The sequence below is a fragment of the Ambystoma mexicanum genome, chromosome 6p (genome assembly GCF_040938575.1).
Source record: "Ambystoma mexicanum isolate Mex_15411 chromosome 6p, UKY_AmexF1_1, whole genome shotgun sequence".
Classification (NCBI taxonomy): Eukaryota; Metazoa; Chordata; class Amphibia; order Caudata; family Ambystomatidae; genus Ambystoma; species Ambystoma mexicanum.
The window spans coordinates 1,447,081,497-1,447,098,412 of record NC_090935.1 but is presented as its reverse complement, the minus strand read 5'-3'; the positions used below and the strand labels follow the sequence as shown (position 1 = coordinate 1,447,098,412).

At 46.0% G+C, this 16,916-nt stretch overlaps 1 protein-coding gene across 1 annotated transcript in view; it reads left to right on the top strand.

Annotated features, from left to right (window-relative positions):
• The window catches only part of LOC138510498 (zinc finger protein 436-like), a 254,388-nt gene that overhangs the window by 66,120 nt on the left and 171,352 nt on the right, over positions 1 to 16,916 (top strand). The window contains exon 2 of the mRNA XM_069626193.1: positions 11,554 to 11,680. Coding sequence (XP_069482294.1) covers positions 11,554 to 11,680 — 127 coding nt within the window. The remainder of the gene's footprint in view (positions 1 to 11,553; positions 11,681 to 16,916) is intronic.

Sequence of the window (16,916 nt, the reverse complement as noted above, 5' to 3'; positions counted from 1 at the left end):
AATGAGCAAGTAGTAGCAGAGAACATCAAGCAACTGTTATATACAATATATACAATTATGTGCAGAAGAGGGCAGTAGTAAGTCAGTAAGCCAGTGAGGTAGAGGGTCAAGTGTCATGCTCCTTAATCCATTGGATAAGGTTGTATCTGAAGCGTGGGTAGGGCATGTCTTCTCTTAGAGAAGGTGGGAGTGAGTTCCAGTTTTGGGCAGCTTTGACCGGGAAGCTACTGCCACCAGTCTTCATACGTTTGAATCTGGCCACTTGAAGTAAATTGGTATTGGCTGTTCTGGAGGGGCGATTGGTGGATTGTCTCCGGAATTTGGATGTAAGGTATTCGGGGGCGGCCATATGTAAACATTTATGGGTTAAGGAAGCTGATTTGAGGGGAATTTTATCTTTAGTGGAGAGCCAGTTATTGGCTCTTCTAAAGTCAGATATGTGGGCTTTCTTGGGAATGTTGAGGGCTGCTCTCAAGGCATTGTTTTGTAGGATCTGCATCTTGTTGGTAATGCATTTATTGCAGCCTATGTAAAGGGCATTGCAATAATCCAGTTTGGATAAGACCAAAGCCCTTGCTAAGGTAATGCAGTTGGTGGGAGTGAGGAATGGCTTAGCTGCTCTGAATTAGTTTAAAAGTGTAGACGGTGGCCGAGGCCATGGAGTTTACTTGTTTCTTGAATGGCTCCTGGGATGATGTTGTTGTCTATAGTGAAGTTGGAGTAGAGGTGGCCTAATTTTTTGAGGTTCACTGTGGTGCCCAAGATCAGGAGTTCCTTTTTGTCATCATTCAGGCATAGTCCATGAGAGGCCATCCATGCCTGGATGATGAGATATACTTTGTTCACAAAGGCCAAATCCTTGTCATAATCTCCCGTCAACGGGATGAGGATCTGTGTATCATCTGCATAGTTAGTGTAGGTGATATCCAGGCCATCAAGATCATCGAAAAGGGGCTTCGTGAAGATGTTGTACAGAGTGGGCGAAACACATGAACCCTGAGGTACACCACACGTGATGGGAATAGGGTCTGCGGCTGCTGTAGGTGCGAAGACCCGCATAGTTCTATTATTTAAGAAGGATTGAATCCAGCCTACAGCTTCTTGTGAGAAGTGGGTGGCCGTGTCTAAGTGGTGGCAGAGTCTTGTGATCAACCAGGTCAAACGCCGCTGAGAGGTCGAGCAGCAGGAGTAGTGCTGTGTTGCCGTTGTCTCTCATGGTGTCTATTTGTGCTTTAAGGTCAATCCGTGTGGTTTCCGTAACGTGTTGCGATCTAAAACCTGACTGACATACTCCTAGGAGGTGGTTGCTTTCCAAGTATTGTTGAATTTGGAGGTACGCTACCTTGTCCAGAATTTTAAGCAAGAATGGCACTGTTGTGATGGGACGATAATTAGTAGGAATAGACGGGTCAAGTGTTTGTTTTTTTAAAAGTGGGAGGACCCAAGGCTGTTTCAAATTGTTGGGAACGGTACCGGTAGAGAATGAGGCATTTATGAGTTTGGTTATGAAAGGTGCAAGGTCCCTTGTGGCATCCTTTATAATTTGTGCAGGGCATGGGTCACCGTGGCAGTTAGAGGGTTTGAGGTTAAGATTACTTTTTCTACTTTTAGAGTAGATACTTTCTTGAAGTTGAAGAGGGGTTTGGGTAGTTCAGACATGGTGTGACGTTTGGTGTTCAAGGGCGCAGGGGCCGAGATATTGTTTGAGTTGGAAGCAAGGAGGGGAGATTCTTTTTTGTTGTTGATTTTGGCCTGTAGAGTCGTTATTTTATTAGCTGGGGCGTTCTGAATACTAGTACACCAGGATTTGTCCTTGATGCAGATGTCAGGGGCTTGGATAGGTGTTTCCAATTCTCTAATGATTGTGAATAGTTCTTTTGTATTGGAGTTAGCTTGGGAGATGCATGAATTTTATGATTCTTTTTTGGCAGTGATTATTCCTTTTTTGTATAAAGAAGCTAGGTTATTAAGTTTATTTTTATTAGTTTCAGAAGGGTCTAATCTCCATATCTGTTCACATTTACGTTTCTCAAGTCTGATGGCTTTTAGATGGGGAGAGAACCATAAGTTGATATGTTTTTTCTGTTTGCGTTTTCTGATTTTCAAGGGTGCTATGGTGTCCAAGGCGGATAACATTACCATGTTGTACTCTTCGACCAATGTAAGTTGGTCTGCAGAATCCGGGAGAGAGTTCAAGGTCGGGATGGTCAAAGGAATTAGTTTGTCAGCTGTTATGTTCTTTTTAATCCTGGTAGGAATAGCGGGAGCTATACTGATGGTGTGATAGGGGGCTATGACTTTGAGGGAGAAAGAGATCAGGTGGTGGTCAGACCAAGGCACCGGGTGTTATGGCATTAATAGACTTTACAAAGTGGTGTTCCGCAATCCAATCAAGGGTTCTGCCCTTAATGTGAGTGGAGCCTATTACCTTTTGAGCGAAGCCTAATTCCTCGATGGAATCATTAATCTGTGTGGCATTCGGATCTGAGGGATTTTTGTAGCTAAGATTGAAATCACCTAGAAGACTTGGTGAGGTATTTTTAAGATTGTCCGAAAGGATGTTAGTAAGATCTTCTTCAAAGGATCCTAAAGGGCCTGGAGGTCGGTCTGTAGATAAGATGGATGGATATGGTTTGAGTAGTTGAGATGGTTAATTTGGCGGTCAGGAGTTTGCAGGAATCTACCTTCAGTGGAGAAGCAAGTCTCAGAGCTAGGCTGGTTTTTGCAATTATAGCTAGGCCACCACCTGGAGAGGAAGTGCGGTCTATTCTTGAGAGGGAATAGTCCTCAGGAATAGCTAGCATAGTTGCTGGGCCTGCTGCTGAGTGCAGCCAGGATTCCGTAATGGCAAGGAAGTACATTTTTTCAGTGGTGATAAGGTCGACTATTTCTGTGGCATGTGCCACCAGAGACCGGGCATTTTATAAGGCTCCTTTTTAAACCTGGTAATGTAGGCTTAGTGGGGGGTATCATAGTATTATGGGGTATTGGGCAAGTGGTAGAGTCTCAAAAGAGTTGGCTGTTAAGCTGGAGTGGGTGTTGAGTATTAGTAGATTTGTGCGAAGAAGTTTTGGTGTTGGGCGGGGCACTTAGGTTTCTGGTCAGGTTATTAGAGCGGAGGGGTAAAGATTTAGCTGTGGGTTCGTAAATTTTAGGGAGTCTGGCGCGAAGTTTGAGGTTTCTTTGAGAAAGATTGCTTGGTCTGGTAATCATGTCCTTTATGTTTTTAGGAATGTTTGGGGGTGCCACAAACGCCACGGAGGGCAGAGTGTGAAGCATGTTGACATCTATTGAGATGAGTAGGTGTAGGATTGTCCTCAGTAGGACTGTATAGGTAACTGGCAAATACATAATTTATGTAGTGGTGGGTTGACTGGTGGTTGGGGGTACAATGTTTTTAAGGTCAGCTCAGGGGGGGCACTTGTGCCTCTATTAGGGTAGGCAGACAAATGGCAGCGCGATAATCACAACGCTATAGAGCAGGCAGGGGATGGCGTGGCAAACATGTGTGAGCAATTTAGCAGCAAAAGGTTTGCTTGAATGCCAAATCACAATTCGGGCTAAAATACAATGTACCAGCATGTAGCAGCAATGAATGTTGCTGCGTTTCGCAGATACATTTCTTCAACCAATGGCGAAGAAAATGGTCTCTTTTGTATTAGATACCACCCAGATTATTTCGGAAGTGGAAGGTTTGAACTTTGACCCAATAACCGAGATCTTGGTAGGCCTTGATTTAGTGGCCTTATATACGAGTATTCCCCAACAAGCATCCTTGGATGTGCTGGGGGAGAAATTACTAAGAGACCACATTTTGAGGAGTACCCAAGTATCGTTTATTCTGTGGTGCACGGAGATGGCGCTAATGGAGAGCTATTTCCACTTTAATGGGGAATTCTTTAAACAGGTTCAAGGCACGGCTATGGGCGCCATCCTGGCCCCGAGCGTAGCCAATCTGTATATGAAGGGCTTCGAGACAAACATTATCATGGACGCAACTAAGCCGTTCATCGGCCACATTAGAAAATGGCAGCGCTATATAGATGACATTTTTATCATCTGGACTGGTAATGAACAAACACTGGAACTATTCTTTGACTGGATTGACCTGCAGAACAGATTCCTATGTTTCACGCATCAACACAGTGTGAGAGTTCTTGACTTCTTAGACATTACCATCTCGGTCGACTCAGACACCAAGAAACTGTATGTTAAACCTTTTTAACAAACCAACAGACAGAAATGCTTTATTGCACTATTCCAGCCTTCACCCTGGAATATAGGGAACAATGAACAGTGAAAGACAAAGCCAAACAAATAGTGTTCGTGAACACTTATAGTCATCTTTCGAATGGAATCAAAAAAATCATTGGAAAAAAACTGGCATTTCCTAGAGAAAAGTCACCTACCTATTGCAAGACCCATTATAGCTTTCAAAAGGAGCCGGAATGTGAAAGAACATTTAACAAGAAATGGCGTGAGCAGAAAACCGACCAAACAGAAAACCTTACCTCAGCAATGGGGGTTCCAAGAGCTAAAAGAGCATGCCCAATGCGGTAAATGTACATGTTGCCCTTTTACATTTAGGAGCACAGCGGTTAACATCGGTCTAACAACACCATGGCGACACAATACCTTTACAAACTGCAACTCTAACATGGTTGTATATGCAGTATGGTGCCCGTGTAAAAAAATCTACGTGGGCAAAACGGACAGAAAGATTAAAATCCGAATTGGTGAGCATAGGAGCTGCATTAGAAACAAAATCCATAATGCCCCATTAGTAGAGCACTGGATCGAACAGCAACATTCTGTGGATGACCTAAGCTGGACCATCCTATACAAACAAAGGCCAGGCTTGAACAGCAATAAGGACAAAAGGAAATTGCTGTTAAAAGAACAACTAATTTTTCTCACCAATAGTATGGTTACAGGACTCAATGAAAAAATCGAATGGTGGGTGTAATAACGGAAGACATTCTGAATGCAGGAAACCAATGATCACGGAATTGCCACACTTTACGACCACTCCTTACCCACGTAGTGAATGCTTAATGGCTCAGTGCGAATGGTCTACAGCGAGACAGGTGATCCTGAAGCTACATCTCTACTGATCATCTGCGAGCCGTGTAACACCAGACGCGAATATGGTAGTAACTTGCCGAAAGTAAACGGCTTATGATTGGCGGGTTACCAACTAGCTGATAGCGCACATGCGTGAGATTGGAACACAAGCATTTAAACTCCAGGATTTGCGTGAAAGGAACCAAAGATTTCCCGTAGTGGCCCGTGCAGAGAGGAATCAGAAAAAACAGACATCAGAAGGAAGCGGAACCCAGATCCCTACTTGAACGGTGAGAACCATCAGGGTCTAATCAGTTGTTAGCGTTTCGAGAAGTAAACACGTTCGTTTTAAACGATGTACTGCTTGACCAACACTGGGCAGGGAATGGGGTAAATCTTATTTCAGAGAAACCCACACACCTGTAAAGCAATATAGACATGCTGCCTGCTATACGCCCTGTAGCGGCAACTGGTAAACTTTTTACATAATAGCGGGTACGTCGGAGATGATGTTGTCTCTTTATTTACAGAGACCCGTTTGGTCTTTAAGAAAACCGGGAGCAGCAGTACGGGCAATAGCGAGACCAGAGGGAATTCACCTCAGCTCCCGAAAGGGTTACGGTTCATAGAGCACAGCCGCATAATCCTCCACCATGTCCGGGCAGGAAAGGAGATAGAACCGACAACGTAGGTTACCGACTACATGAGAACAATACAAATCAGCTTCTCTATCCCATGATGTGATCCAGAGGAGTTAACCAATTGATAACTGGATGTTTGGATTCATCCCCTTAGTGATTCACGGGACGTACCGAGGTTGGATAAGAGAAACACGAGAATCCATGATAAAAAAGAAAGTGACGTTGTTTAGACAGCTTTTGGGAAACCCGTGAAGAGGCCAGCAGTGCTAACACTGTAGGAAAACTTGCGAATGTGTCGCTAATGGGCTCTTCTTTTATCTCCCCATATCTCTTCCCCTGAATCTCTCTAGCTAACAGTGACTTCTTTCCCGGTGAGATTCGAGATGGCTCTTTTCCACTCTTTGATCACTGACACACAACGTAGAGACCCTGCGCATACGAAGCAGTCCACATCCACTGCACCTTACCGTGAGTGCACCAGAACCTTGCGTCCAAGTCCACGGGCGAGAATAATAGAAGCTTGGACATTGCTTAGGAGAGACTTCTTATTAGCCTTGAGACTTGACCAATAGATCTAGGAAGAGGAAGAATTGTACTTGATGCAGGAAGATTTGCCTTACTGTATAAAATATGTGATTAGACTCTGAATCAAGATTTCTATTATTAATCAACAGTCGTCATATAATGGAGCAGCGTGAGTAGGTTATTGACACTCCTTTTTTATGTTTATTGCTCCTTGATAGTTGGAGATTTTCGTCCGGGTCATTCAACCTAAAGGGGATTAAAACCCTGTGGAGACAGAATACCACTGCAACTCCTACAAGAATTCTCTAAAAGAAATGTTCTTGATTGAAAAATCTCTTTGTTTTTAAATATTGAGCTATACTGTTAGATGTTGCATGTCCTACTAACCCCTCTCACAAGCCCCTGAAGAATTTCCGGGTATTTGATACGAGACACCAACCGTGGAAAGAAACATGTCGCGCACAGTTTGTGGTTGTGAAATTAAATTTTGAAAGTGAATGAAGAAAGAAAGAATGAATGGAATGTGATTGAGTGAGTTGTGTTTAATGAGGTATGGCCCAGTGTGATTATTAGCACAGCACAATACACTTTAACGGACAAGTATCTGAACTAACATACTTACCTGTTAAAGGGGGTTAACACATGCAGACAAAATAGTGTACGTGTCTTCCTCATCTTGTTCATAGAAGACAGAACAGGCACTTTAGCATTGCGAGTATGTATTTGATAAATAAAATGTGTATTTTTCTATAAACTTGCTGTCATGCAACGTTTTTTCCAGTACCATAAGTGAATATGGTCTTGTAATGGAATCCACCTAGATAAGGTAGCAATCCTAATCACAAGCTTTGCGTTTCAATTTGTCAAGGGTTGATCCCTTTAGTTTAAGGGGATGCTTGTGGTTGATAACCCTTAATCTCCTTTTGTTGGATCATGAATGAATACAGTACAGCAAGGTCAAAGGCTGACAAGAAGTGTGTAACACATTGTGGCAAAGCCAAGAGGCTAGCCAGGAGAATCCAGGAGGTTGTGAAAGTGCACACAGAGCCAAGAGGATGACAAATAGAAACAAGTAAGGGTTCCTGGTTGCGCAACCTGTGATGGATGGACCCTGTGATCTGACAACTGCGCGTAGACCAGGGAGCCCTAAATGGTGAAAGCCAAACAATGTGAAATAAACCAAGAAGGAGCATTATGAGTAAACTGGTAAAACATACCAGAAGGAAGGTCAAGTGGACGTAGATTTGTGTTGAACTTTGAAATACTGAATCCTTAATATAAGTTGCTGCTTTGAAATCTTGGGGAAGGGAACCCTGAGAGTTGATGAACTGCAAATCCTGTCTTGAGGACAGTGCCTCAGAACCGCTTTGTTTTGTAAACTGTGTTGCTTTGAACTTGGGGAAGGAAACCCCGAGGATTGTGCGGAACTGTATTGCCTTGAACTCGGAAAAGTAATCTTGAGACTTTTGTGGAACTTTCTTGAACTTGGGGAAGGGGACCTGAAGAGCAACCTAAGAGCTGGAAGAAGCTCAGAACTTTAGGTTGATCACCATTTATTTCATTATTGATACCCTACACATTGTTTAGCTTTAGTTGTGAGGGCAAGGATAGGCTTTGGAAACAGACAGACATTTAAGTTGAACTCTTTGACTCAGACTTTCCTTAGTTTTGTTCAGGTGGGGAAATCCCACCTTAGCATAGGGCAAGATAGGCCTACCATCCTGACATTTGATTTAATAAACCATTTTCTTTTGGAACTTTGAATCTGCTGTCTGTGTCTTGCTTCATGATGTCTTCACAGTAGGTATTCAAAACATGAGGTGCATGGTTCGTATTTTGGGGGACCTGGCTGCGGCTTCGCTCACACACTTATAGTGCCCAGAAGCCACTTTAGTTGCTCCTAGTTGATGAGTGCTTTAAGGGGGAACCAGCGATCTCAGGCTTTCACCGAACACAGAAAAGTTCTGATCACTCTAGATGTCTAATGCCTCTTTATTTTGCTTTTGTGCTGCTCTACCTCTCTGGGTAGAATTAATAATTATAATAATGTGTTGTGGATGTGCTGTACAATTGTTACTGGGTCCTCTACAAAAATGGTTTCCTTCCTGAAATGTGTTTAAAAAACAGTGATAGGATCAGACTACAAAGCATCTCTGTCTCTTAATCTGAGGACTGCAATTCTGTCCTTCGCCTAATGAAGGTTCATTGGGGATCACACCCTGCACTGCAAGAATAGATCAATACATTCCTGCGAATGGAGTGATGACATCCCTGGCTCCCATTGCCTCCCACTCCTCAACAGCACCCTTGCCGTCCACCCATTAGCCAGGCAAGGCTCTGCCCCATCCAACTCTGACCCACACACATGCCTCAAACCTTAAAACCATCTCCTCCGTGTTCGAATTTGCAGGAGTGGAGTGAACATAAAATGAAGTCAGCATCTTCTGGAGAAGTCTGTGCAAAAATAAAGTATTTGCATAAAAAGGCATATGTTCCTGCTGCACAGTAGTGTTTACACTCAGAAGAAAAAAAGCATTGGCGGGGAGGATCAATCCCACAGCCAATGTTCTTTCCATACTCAAACTGAAATGCCAATATCCCTTTATGCCTGGCAAGAAGTGATTTTTACAGAGCCCCAGGATGTTCAATATCTGCCTATACTCTACAGCCACTGGCCAACAATTGAAACGCTGTTGAGTTACCAACATAAGTTACAGTGTCTGGTGTAAGGAAGGTGGGGCAGGGGAGTGAACATGGATTAACATATTACAGGCCATCTAGTGCACTAGCAAGCAGGTGGCGGGGGTAATGACAAATAAGAGTCTAGGGCCTTTGTAGGGAAATACTATGTATCTAAAAAAATGCCTGAATTTGTAGATTACTATCCTGCGATGTGACCCAGGGCTACCAGTCCAATTTGGAGAACAAATGGAATCCCAGGTAACTGTAATCACTTACGCAGTGAGATGAGCAGCGGCAAGCCACACACGAGCCCCTGCCGTGTGTTTACAGAATCGACCCACCACAGTAAAATACTCTTTTTGACTGATTTTATTTCCACACATGAGAATAAAACAAGCATTGGTTGAAGACATGTGGCTGAACTTTGGATGTGTAAATGAATTGTACTTACTGATGCTCTTCCATGTATTAGGCAGATAGCATCATTTGTCTTGTAGGATGGATATCCCTAGGGGCAGTTTTAAATTCCATTTAATTTTAGGTTTTTTGGGACTCAACTGGTTCCCCCCATGCTAGCAGTGCTCTGCTCGAACACACATGCCACATGTTAAGTACCTACTGTCTAGTTTATTGATAACAACATGACATGATGAACACGTTTGTTGAACACTGTGGTCACTGATAGTAACTCTTGGTATGGTGCTAAAAGTAATGATTTTTATTTTTAAGTCTAGCCAAGTTTATCCCGCATAAAGTCATGTCATCAGCATTTAACCGAAGCCTTTGTTAAATGGCTGCAATAAGAAAACATGGAGAGCATCAGTGATGAGGCCGAGCAATGAGGTGCTAACCCTTCTTGAAGGACGAGGAGACACATGTTCGGGTCACCACTGCCTCCACCCCAATGTCAAATGCAAAGGGACCTTCATAGCGATTACTGAGGTTTTTAAGTATCCTGATCAACACTTTCTCTCCCCACCCGTTGGTTATGCAAACGCAGGTGGCCATGTGTCAGGAAGGGGACAGATGAGCAGCAGCTAGGTAAACATTTAGGGTAAGTGTTTATATCCGAGCAAATCACAGGAGTTGAGTGAACGATAAAATACTCAGACAAAACAAATGGTCACCAAATTAGGCTAATGGGCCAAACTTACCACTGTGAAGCACCATTTTCATGTGAACGCTTTCCCCAAACAAATATTGTGTACAAGTTAATTGACTGAGCAGTGGTGGCCAAGGGTAAAATCAATACATTTAGACTAATGGTGCTGGCCATATGCAGTATGAGACAACTGAAGAGGAAAAGGGAATGTGAAAAACAAAAGACAGACAGGTAGATTAAGAGAGGTGAAGGAGAGCCCAGAAGAAAGATAACCGAGTGCAGTGATGACACCTTGATGGGCTACACCAGTTTGGCCAGTCCAAAACAAAATGAACAAAGGGGAGCATAGGTGAAACAGAGCTCATTCCTGTGAAAAACAGCCCCACACGAAGATGCACCATTAACAAGAAGCGGGCGGATTAAAAATACATCATGCTTGTTATTAACAGTAAATCCCAGCATGGGGCACATGCAGTGTTCCCTTCTGGAACTAAACTTTGGACCATCACTTGTATTAGTTTGTTCAATCCACTGGCTACAGCCATATCATAAGTATTATCGGGCCTTTGTTAAATGGCTGAAATAAAAAAAAAAAAGAATACATCAGTGATGAGGCTTCAAATCAGCACGTTGCGGGTCCTCGCTTCCTCCGGCAAGTGTTCTCAACTGTTATCCAACAGCGCTCTAGCCATCGACCGTTATCTGCCTTCATGTGTGTTGTGGACAGGGCATGCGGTTGCATGGGCTTCAGCCCCTGCTGAATGACAAGTAGACCACTAGTGATGAAATACCAGACAGCGTCCCACACAGTTTTGTCTTTTATACTGGAGATACATTTGGGCCAAAGTAGTGGTGAGATGTGTTTATGTGATGAACGTTTTGAGGGGGGGGAGAGAGCAACATGCCCATGTAGCTCTCAAGTATATATATTTTGGTGGATAAGGAATCCTTGGTTAGGGTACTGTTCACACTTATATCAACGAATAAACATCACCAATAAAGTACACCTACAAGTCTCGAATTTTTTAACCATGGAAAGAAACCTTGATCAGTATAAAGTTAATTCTTTCAGTGCTTGAGTATATATACCTCCTGCAAACGATCAATAATTTTCAACACTGCAGCGTAAGTGAAGACTCTGACTACCGATCAGTGGTAATACCATATTAATCTAATCTTTGGGTGTATATGTCATTGTAGGAAATGCATCTGTAGGTTTTCTGATGCGTAAATGAATTGCCAGGTACAAGGATGATTTTCTTTTGCTCGTGTGTTAAGTCTGTCTTGTAGATAAAAGAAATACATAAGCGCCCCTGTTTTTTTATTTTGTTTTATGAATTTTCTATTGATTGAGTATATTTGTCCAAAATACATATGTTTGCTTTGAACTGACTTTCATGTATGCATTTAATTTTCCAGGCTTTCTACATCCCCATTCTTCAAGCCCTTAAAAATATATGAAAGCTAATTTTAACTAGGTATAAAACCAAAAACCTAGGCTAATTTTCTGCATCTGTAATTTAATTCTTTCTATTCCAGGCATCCGTTACCTTTGAAGATATTACTGCCTATTTTACTGAGGACGAGTGGAAGCTTTTACATGAGTGGCAGAAGGAACTTTATGAGAATGTGATTAAGGAAATTCAGCAAGCCGTCAATTCTCTGGGTAAAGATATATTGTATATTTTAAGTAAAGACCTTTATGAATTACCAGACATAATAACTCCTTTCAAGAGTGTCAAACCCTCGTGTTCATTTAAAATGTGATGTTTTCTGAATAAGTGCTCTAGTGATCAATCATTCAAATGGATTCTTTCTCCCCACTGATTCCTCATTGATGGTAAGCCTATCCCCAACACAGCTGATCACAGAAACATTTTCACTGCCAGGGGGCACAGCGCGGCTCTGTGTCGGCTCTGTCTGATGCCTCTACGTACCCCATGCTGGACACAACGTCAGGGCCATATTATAATGAGGCGCAGCTCCTCATGACCTCAGCTACTTTTTTCCACACTCTCTGTTCACTGATTAGAAAAAATTCGCTTAAAAACAAAAATGTTCTATGCCATACTGACTGTGGAAGACCTCGAGATTCAACCGCGTGCGGACTGTGGCCGACAGATGTTGGTTTTGGATTTGCACAGGATCTATCTTTGTTTGGGTGAACATCACTACACCTAGGTTTGTGAGTCGTGCCAGTCCATGCACCCAAAGACCCTCTGGGGAAAGAGCAGCAAAGCTCTTCACCTTCGTCCACAAGGCCAAGAGTGTGGAGCCGTGATCTTGTTTGAGGTCGCACAATGCAGAGTGCTGCCCCAAAAATCTGTCTCTATACAAAGAGCGAAAGGACAAGAAGAAGCAGCACTAGAAGAGTTACCTCTCCCTTGAGTGGTTTCTCTCCCCATCACTCTTCTTCATCCTGAAAGAGGAGCTACTAACTAACTGCAGGTTATAAATCCCCCCCCCCCCCCCCAGTCCTACGTTAAGGAGGAAAGGGAGGCATTTTGTCTGAAGGTGATGGACATCTTTGCCACTGTGCTGATGGCTTCGGCCTCAGTGAGGGTCCCACTGCATCTGTTGCAACCTGCAGAGCACCCGCGAGCGTTCGCTCCCACATGCTTTTTGGCTCAGGCCTGGATCCAATGCTAACCGAAGGGTCCAGGTGCCAGATGACCCCGCCTACGGGCGTTGCACTCCTGGCAAAGGGCAGACAGGGCGCGATCGACAACACCTTCCGCTTCCATTGCCAGCCCGCTATCGAGCTCCTTGTCAAAGAGAAAGTCGTCCAACCCGGCTAAACTGCGGGAGAAGCCAGAGAGAAGCCGCAGGCAGAGGACAAGAAGGCCGAGCTGCCCAAGAAGGCCCAGGCGGCACAGGAAAAGTCTTCGTCAACGATGGAGCTGGTGGCGGCTGCTCTCAAGAAAGCTAAAGGGGCTGACCCTGAGAAGTTAGCCGCCACAGCACTGAAGGTATCCCCCTATCCGAGGTGCAAGGCCGCCATGGTGACTTTGACAAGGTCTGCCGGCACTCCGGAGACGGAGACACCGTCTAGAACCCGGATCCAGTCCCTCGGTGTGAAAAAAGGGGGGGGGGGGAAGGCCCCGGATTAGTCCTAGGCTGTTGCCCAAGCCATGGAAATTTCAGGCACGGACAATAAGGACCTGGAGTCCTGCAGAGAGATGTGTCTCTGGACATCCTATCAACCCTCCACACCTTGGTGTCAGAGATTCAGAAGAGGATGCCGCAAAGGCCTGTTCCAACGGTCCCCCAGGCCTCTCACCAACCGCCGAAGAAGAAAAGGGAGCCCCATTCAACACCCCCATTTCAGCCTCCACATCCGCGATGGGCCCTCTCTTCCCCAGCAGACCCAGACACGGGTACGAGGATGGATAAGACCATGATGACCGACAACTATATCACCGGAGAATGGAACAACGCCACCTCATCCGGTGGGGATGGCCTAGGCTGTGGGTCCCCGCAGCCTAGGCCGTCCCCACAGGACGAGGTGGGGTTGTTCCATTCCATGATCAACAGAACCTCTGAGCTGTTCCAGCTTGTGCCTGAAGAAACCAGGAAGGAGGGTTTCCTGTACCAGAGGCACGAGGCCAATAGAAAGCCAATCATGGTGGTACCCCTCCTGGACGATGTGTGGGAGTTGGGCCTGACCCTCTTGAAGAACCCTCTTGCACAGCTCCAGCCAAGTGGGATAGGCTGGAGAAGAAGTACCGGCTACTGGAATCCGCACTCAAGTGCCTGAGGTCACAACAATCGCCGGATTCAGTGGTTTTGGCAGCCGCGAGGAAACTGTCATCTAACCCGTCCTAGTCGTCTTCAGTCAGTCTGGACAGCGAGGGTAAGAAGATGGATGCCATGGGGAGGAAAGTGATCTACACCGCAGCGTCCACCATCAAGGCGGCCAACGCACTGGCGATCCTACTATGTATGACAGGGAGCTGTGGTACAAGCTGGGTCCTATTTTGGAGTTCCTCCCGACAACAAGAAGATGAAGGCGATCGCCCACTTCCAGGATGGAGAGGCATCATCGGATCACGCCATCACAGTGGCGCTAGACGTTGCAGACACAGGGTTCCAGCAGATGGGGAACAAGGTCTGCCTTCGTCAGATGACGGCCACGAATTCACACCTATAGGTCCAAACAAAGGTACTGGACATGCCTTTCGAAGGAGATAACCTTTTCAGTAAGGTCATTGACGAGTCCCTTCAGCCTTCCAGATCTATGACCTAGGAAGCCCACAGAGGCTGTTCCCAAGCCTACGGTCGGTGGATAAGGACAGCGTCACAGTCGCCAGCAGGGCAGGGCGCCGAAGCAAACCTGAACCGGCCAAGACGTCAGGCCCCCACCCATGCACCCCGTGGGAGGCCGGCTGACAAGGTTTGTCAGCGAGTGGGAAAAGATCACCACCAACATATGGGTGCTGGATGCTCTTGCCCAAGGATATACCCTGGAATTTCAGCACAGGTGTCCACAGATCCCCCCGGTGGCCCGTCAGGAGCTGCACATCCCTCAGCTCTTGGCGGAGGTACAAGCCATGCTGCGAAAAGGGGCGATAGAGCTGGTTCCCCACCGACTCCGGCAGCTTTGGAATATATTCCACATACTTTTTGGTCAGGAAAAAGACAGGGTCTGTAGGCCCATTCTAGACCTACGATGTTTGAACAAGTACCTCAAATCTCAGAAATTCAGGTTGGTCACGCTGCAACACATGCTCGGCCAATTGGAAAGATAGGATTTCTTGACATCGCTGGTCCTGGAAGACGCCTACTTTCACATACCAATTCACAGGAAGCACCTAAAGTTTCTACACTTTGTAGTGCAGGGGCAGCACTACCAGTTCAAGGCCCTACCCTTAGGCTTTAAGTCGGCTCCTAGAGTGTTCACGAAGTGCCTGGCACCGGTGGCGGACCATCTGCGTCTATGGGGATACACGTATACCCATACCTCGACGACTGGCTCATCTGGGCCCGCTTGCGAGAGTTGGCCATCGTACACACACAGGCAGCCGTCAAGCTGCTGACGGATCTAGGATTCTCCAACAATTATCCAAAGTCCTGCTTGACACCATTGCAGAACGCGCTGTTCCTGGGAGCCAGACTCAATACAGTGTCCTGCCTGGCATTGACCTCGGAGAAGAGGGTAGCGGCCATTCAGGAGAAGGTGCAGCGGCTTTTGTCAATGAAAACAGCCACAGTGTGGACCATCAAGTCGTTGCTCGGCATGCTGTTGTCCTGCATCTACCTCATACAGCTATGCAGGTTACAGAGGCAACCTCTTCAAGAGTTCCTGGACGCTCGCTGGATACAAGTGTCCGGAAACTTTGCGGACAAGATCGCCCTGGACGACGAGTTCCGTCGGGCGATACGGTGGTGAGGCATCCGCTCCAGTATCGCCTGGGGCACGGGGTTCAGAACCCTCCATTCCAGGAAATAGTCACCACGGATGCTTCCCTGCAAGGCTGTGAAGCCCACACTGGGCGTCTGCATGCCAGAGGACTGTGGCTGCCGGAGGAGAAGGATCTCCATATCAACATCCTGGTGCTACAGGCAGTGTTCTGGGCCCTGAAGTCATGCCTTCCATCCCTGAAGGGCAAGGTGGTGAGGATCTTCACGGACAATACCACCACAATGTTCTACATCAGGAAACAGGGGGGCACTGGATCCCCAGCGCTATGCAGGCAAGCGCAGGACTTGTGGTGCTGGACCGTCAGACAAGACATGTTCTTCGTCCCCCTTCACCTACCGGGAGTCATGAACACCATTGTGGACTCCCTCAGCAGGGAGTGTGCTCCTGCCACGAGTGGGAACTTTGGCAGGACCAGGTGAACTGCATCTTCGCCAAGTGGGGCAGGCCCCAGATCGATCTGTTTGCGACGGTGGCAAACTCCAAATGCCATAAATTCACCAGCAGATTCCACCAACCGAGGAGCCTGGGGGACACGTTCTCCTTCCCATGGGAAGTGATGTCTCTGTATGGGTTTCCTCTGTTGCCTCTCCTGCTACGTGTAATCAACACACTCGGACACTGTCAGTGCAGGATGATGCTCATCGCCCGGTGCGGCCGAGGCAAATTTGGTACCTGCTCAGCCTGTCAGTGTTGCCTCCGGTCCCGGATCTTCTCACCAGAGAAGGAGGCGTAATCCTGCATCACAACCCAGGATCGCTCAACTTGAGGGCTTGGCTCCTGCAGCCCTAGAGTTTGGGATATATGAGTTGCCGACGAACTGCAGGGAGGTCTTTGCCAAGGCCAAGGCATCATCGACTTTTAAGTGGTACAGTCACAAGTGGAAGCGTTTCAGTACTTGGTGCCGGTCACCGAAGATTATCCCTCTGAGGGTCACGGAATCCTACCTCTCCTGATTGATTTGAGATTATTAATTTTGCTATGCATCCCTTATATATGTTTCTAAGCTGCATAATATAAACATAATGCAAATCAAAATCAACAAAACATAAAAACTCACCTTTAAATCCTCTCAATAATTCTAAAAAATATAGAACCCACATAGCGTTTGAAAAGATGGCCCTCATTACAAGCGAGTGTGTCCGGAACTAAGGTGCTGGTAACAATGTTACCGGCACCTTTTCCGGACCAGCTCACTCCGTAGGGGCTGTGAACTATACCGACTGGCAGTAAATTCACTGAAGCACTGTTCACAACGGTGCCGCTGCTTCAGTGTCCCCATTCCCATGGAGTCCTATGGGACTCCATGTGAATAAAAACTTACCGTTCTGCCATTGCCTGCAATATCCTGGTATTACTGGGCTAACCGGCAGCGGAAACGGTAAGCCGAGGTTGCCGGTAGGCCGCCGGTACTACTGGCAACCTCTTAATGAGGGCGATTCTCTCATATAGCTCCTATTTCTAACATACGAACACCTCATAA